Source organism: Sphaeroforma arctica (genome assembly GCF_001186125.1).
Source record: "Sphaeroforma arctica JP610 unplaced genomic scaffold supercont1.783, whole genome shotgun sequence".
Classification (NCBI taxonomy): Eukaryota; class Ichthyosporea; order Ichthyophonida; genus Sphaeroforma; species Sphaeroforma arctica.
Genome location: NW_014039775.1, coordinates 20,257 through 26,165, shown reverse-complemented (window position 1 = coordinate 26,165; position 5,909 = coordinate 20,257). Strand labels below are relative to the sequence as shown.

The 5,909-nt window shown below is 36.5% G+C and overlaps 1 protein-coding gene across 1 annotated transcript; it reads right to left on the bottom strand.

The window, feature by feature from the left end:
* Nucleotides 1-329: 329 nt before the first annotated feature.
* Nucleotides 330-1,525, bottom strand: SARC_08569 (hypothetical protein). Its single transcript, XM_014297455.1, has one exon. The coding sequence runs from the start codon at nt 1,361-1,363 to the stop codon at nt 974-976; it is 390 nt and encodes a 129-aa protein (XP_014152930.1). The 5' UTR covers nt 1,364-1,525; the 3' UTR covers nt 330-973.
* Nucleotides 1,526-5,909: the final 4,384 nt, after the last annotated feature.

Below are 5,909 nucleotides of genomic sequence, written 5' to 3'. Positions count from 1 at the left end.
TATATATATATANACACACACAANATATATATATATATATATATATATATATATATATATATATATATATATATATATATATATATAGGTATACATATATATGTATGGCATGTGCATATAGTACAAATCTACATGCAAGTGTATATTATCAAACACAGGTACATAAGGTATATATATACTTAAGCATGTTTATATCCGGATATTTAAAGCATGTGAGCAGATCCCAGATTATATCTGAATAAATATTTTATAAACAATTATACCTGAATATATATTTTTCATGCATATGTATTTGCATATCGAAGTATCAAAGGCACGGATGAGTGTGTGTCGTTTCTGGACTTGTACGTTTTATTCTTTATTTTTGCAATCTCAGGTGTATTCAAACCAACACGAAACCAAAGAAAGCTCCTTGCAAGACCTTCAATAGTCAGGTGAACAAAGCGCTTAAGGAAACCAAACAAAGCTCCTGGTAAGACCTGCGATAGTCAGCTGGACGAAGTGCTCAAGGCAACCCGCTTGAGAGAAAAAGTCATCCCTCCTAGACTCTTACCAAGTCTAAAACTCAATACACACCATGCGTGTATCTACATGCTGAATGATCTCTCGAAGGACTTGCAAATTAACCTGTAAATATGGATCAGTAGACTGTCTCACGGTCAGCAGCTCAAACTGCATGCAAATTGGACTTGGGGTGGGGTGCGGGTTCTAAATATTGTATCTTAATAGTATTCACATCAATAGCTTGTGAAAGCCCGAGAATTCGCTTGTATGGAAGCTGCTTCAAATGAATGTGTATGTGCGCGCTACATTTTAAAAGTCGCTGGTTAGAGTTGGGACACTGTAGTTTTCATCCCCTCTTAACGCCGCCGAAGCACCCGGTAGATTACCCCATTATACACCGAGCAGCCTTCTGATGACTAGAGCGAGGACTTTGATCACAAGCCTTTGTGCCTATTTCGCGACTTTCTATTCATAACCCGAGTATGCATTGCGGGAAAGTTCTCCTTCTTTTTGGCCGCTTGTTGTTGCTTTTGACAGGTTCGAGGGCAAATCTAGCTGCTTCTTGTTCGGTGAACGACCAGGCCAGCTTAGCTTGTCTGTCCATTTGTTCGTCCGGCACTTTGCAAACATTGAAATGCTTGACCTCCAGAACCCTACCACCGCCTATACAGCTTTCGGGATATTTACCGCTGTGTGACGAATTCATTGAATTGATTTGTAGTACCTGTTCCGAATCCGTGGGTAACAAAAGTTTGTGATTTGTCATGGCGTCATACATGAGTTTGTTCTCTGAATCTAAAGAATCTTTGTGCGTTTTGTACTGCAATACACTGGTGCAGGTGGACGTGAATTTAGGCATTGTTTGTCAAATCCGAAGTCGTACAAAAAAAAACTCGTTTGCCGATCTCGTTATTCGAAGCGAACAAACATTACTACTGTCAGATGTGATGGCTATATCCATACGAATATATCATTTATCATTTATCATACTTTCTATATACATATGAATATATCATTTATCATTTATCATACTCTCTGTTTCTACAAGAAGGCGATGGAAGTGTATTTATTATTTTTAGAACTATGAAGGAAGCAAAACTCATTAGGAAAAACCAGTATTTATATAGTCCAGTCCAAACTGTAAATACCTTCTTTGAAGGCCATGTAAATACGTGAAAAAGATTAAAAAAAATACACGATAAAGTTGTTTTTTTAAATTTCATTTATTGTTGGTTTTGTTTAAAAAAACAAACAAAAATTACATAATAAGTTAAAATTACTGTAAATATAAAAAAATAGGACTACCGCTGATTTTCAGGAATGAAATGAAATGAAAAATATACAAAATATTTCAAACTGAATTTACTGAATTTACACTATTTACACATTGCACAGCCACAACAAGTCCACAACCAAAGTGTCAGGTGAGCACTGAACAAGCACTGGATATTACGTTTGTTTTTTATAAATATATTAATAAAACAGAATCAAAAACAAACATGTTGATTTTTTAAAATAAAAGTAAAATATTTGTCTTTCAAAATCTGCGCACCATAATGTACAATCTATAGCGGCATACATAGCCTTCTAAAAAGAACACATACAGGCGGTGCTAAAAAAACACATGCCCATAATTAAAAATACACTGTACAGTGTACAATTGTATTTTAATGTACATGCAAACTATTCTATTTTTATTATTATTTAGCCTCCTGATGAATATCCTCACAATTACTCACTACTAAGTAGGCTACTGACTATTAATACGCATTTTACATCGTACACTACCTAGTACCTACAGTCTACACTACAGACTACAAATGTACAATCTGTCGTTCTGTACAGCTGAGTACTGAGTACAGAGTACAGACTACTCTCTACAGAGAGACTGATAAGAGTTTGTAGTAGAGTACGGATTACAAACCAAACTAGCGCTATTTACTATAAATAAAAGGAAGAAGGGTACAGTATGTAATTACTCATTACAGTATGTAAATATGCAATTTTTATATGTAAATAGCGTTGTATTCAAATAATTTATTTTTTTGAGAAGTATAGTAGATAAAAAAGACAAAAGGAGTAACACTTTGTATACCTATAGTCCTACAGGCCAACACCAGTGAGTCAGCGACTAAAAAGTACTAACTGACTACAGGTGACTGACTAATGACTAATGACTAATGAGTAATGACTATTGAGTATTGATCAGGTTACCATTCAGTGCACTCACTCGTCGCCAGTCACCAATTCACCATTCACCAATTACCACTGAGACCTGAGTGATCAACCTACGGTCTACCAAGACCCAAATATGTGAATACCAGTCCAGGACTCCGCAGAGGAGACCAGGAGTCCAGGGACCAGGACCCAGCCACCCAGCAGACTAATTTAGTAATTAGCACCCAAGGGCCAGGTCCAGTATTTTTACTCCAGTTGTATGTATTTACAAATGGAGTAATTTGATTTATAAAAATATTATAAGTTTTGGTAGAAATTCTAGAAGAAGCTTTTATTATTTTTATCATAATTGAGTATTAATATATTATACTCTCTTGCAAGTGTTGTAGAGACGACAGAGACGAGCAACTGGCCGACTGCGAGTGCAATTTGCGACTTCTTGCAACTTAGAGAGTTGCAAGTTGCGAATACGAAGTTGCGACTTGCACAAGTTGCGACTTGCGAAGTTGAGGCCTAACCTCAAACCGGTTTCCGTTAAAATCTTTATAAATCGAATAGATATACGTTCACATTCAACTTTTTTTTCATATGCAGTCCTTTGTATGCTTATGGGTGCAACATTCGGGTCTAAACATGTATGTATACCTTGTTCACGATATGAACCAGTCCTATGAAAGAATTTAGGAAGGCCCTTCTGATTACATTATCACCGATATAACGATATAAAATTGAATAAAGATGCGTTTACGTTCGACTATCCCGTACCCCCATAACGTTATGAGCTTAGGTTGAGAACTTGAGGCTGTAGAGTCTCTCTCGCAGTAGAGTCTCTACCCTAAAGAGTCTACTCTCTATTATAGCTAGATTAGTAGACAGATAGACACTCTAGCTCTAGTTGAGAGAGTACGATAGTACTTCCAAGTCCCAAGTCCCATTTCCCAACAGGCCAAAACCTCCCATAGACACGGGGGGGTTTTTTAACGGTTTCATATAATTTTTTTGTACAGGAGCCTACAACAAGAGAGAGAGAGGAGATAGTCTGGCCATTAGATTCAGGGGAGCTGAACTGTCTGAAACTAGATAATAGTTTTATTTTAAAAAAATCCTAAAAATAATAAAAATAATAAAAAGCCTAGTCTTTAGACTGTAGAGTGTAGATAGTGTATATTATTTAATAATAATATTAAACAAATACTAATATTTATCAGTTAAACATTTCGTTTTTATTCAAAAAGATATCTTTTTATACAAAAAAAGAACAAAAAAATTGCTGTGGGGTGAAATGTCTATTTATTTATCAAGAAGACTATGGGTGCATAATGTTTTCGACAGTCGACACAGATTCAGGATCTGCTTGTAGTTCTCAATTTCTCTCACACGAGTGACACGACAGATGACACTCTGTGACTCGAGTCACTCACTCTCGAGTCTCCAGTTTTTTGTTTTTTTTTAAACTTCCGCACTCCGCACACAAGGCCCACAGGCCGCAGCAGTCTGGGTCCAGGTCGTTCACCCTGGGTTTGTGGCCTGATTTCATTTTCACCGTAAATATTTCCAAAACTACAAAGAGAGGGTCATGGTACCAATTCGCAGGAAATTTCAAATTATGTTTCATGCAGGCTATGGAAATTATAATATGAACATACAGATTTAGGGTCAATCAGGATGGTTGGGTTTTAATTCTCCCCAAAACAAAATCGTCATCACTTTTACGGTGACATTGACAGTCTCGCTTCTAATTATTTATATAAAAAATCAAATGTATAGGCGTACAACATGCACGCCATTCAGTAACAGTAGTCTAAAAAAGATAAATACAATATATGCATAATTAATAGAATACATGCCCGACATATGCATGTTGAGAGTCTGATTTTCTTCTACACGAATACATACCTTGACAACAAAATCCTGTTGTATAAATGTAGGATATATGTATGATACATTGAACACATATCTGATATCCGCATGCTGTTACACCAATGTGGTGTTTTATAGGCTGAAGTATCCAGAACTGATCGATAGATGTATCAAATATCAATCGAGTTGACGTAATTATCACAGCGAAATAGAGCAATGGGTACTATGACCAGGGACCGTGAAGATATACTGTATGAGCTCATAACTGCGTGCATTGAACTCGGCATTGATGCAACTGCCGTTCCAAGCAGCGATCGCCTTATACATGCTGGCCCTGAGAATACTGAGGTAAGCAGGTCTCAAGGCAATAGCATATGACATCGCTCGTCAAGATAAACGTACTCTCCATATCGACGAGATATTCAAGTTGCTTCTCCTCATACGCTTCCTATCCCTTCGTATAATCAGCATAATATATTTGTGCTGAACATATTCCTCCCTATCCTTTCATACAGGAAATTAAAACTCTTATGCTAAACTCAGAATTATCATTGATCAGATAAATTTTATATTAGCATTGGACTCACATTTCCATCCACCTACGCAACAGACAATTAGCTCACAAACAGTCCACGGGATCACAAGGCCCATCAGGCAGAGTAAGTATTGCTTTTCAATCATGCTCTCGTCTACTATCTTACTTTGCTTGAAATGGACGGATGTATTCCGGATTTGTAGATATATTCAATGCTGCGATGCATTGTTTTTGTTTGCATTTAACATTTGATTCTATTGATGAACATATGTTTCGTGATTGTCTACAGATATTATGTGATAATTGATATATAGCTTCCTAGTCACTGTATACGAATTATGTCTTGTGAAATTCGACAGATTGTTTTTCCCATTCGTCGCACCAGTCTTGATGTGTGCGTAGTGTTTTCAACCTCGAGAAGCACCTAAACGCTTAACAAGTGTTTACCTTGGGCGTGTGTGTAGAGGTTCGAGACGTAAAGCATTTCACTATTGTAGAGATCTCAGCCTCTCTATTACTCAATCTGCACAGGCAAAAGACTTGCACGTGCTGGCATAATAAAATCTATATACACCACCACATCGGCAGCTGATAGAGCAACTCTGCAGGTATGTGAGCTTTTTTGTTCTGGGTGTGTACACGCCCCAAACCACAGATACATAGAAAACTGGTTAGATGACAGTACATGGCCCAACTATATATACTATGTGTGTGAGCATTATCTTATCTAGGACTATACACATATACAAATATATAGATATATAGATATATATATAACTCATATATATGTATATATATACATGATATATAGATATATATAAATATGTCTATA

Bases quoted from the DNA above. Each gene is read 5' to 3' on its own strand.
- SARC_08569 (XM_014297455.1), bottom strand. From the start codon at position 1,363: ATGCCTAAATTCACGTCCACCTGCACCAGTGTATTGCAGTACAAAACG.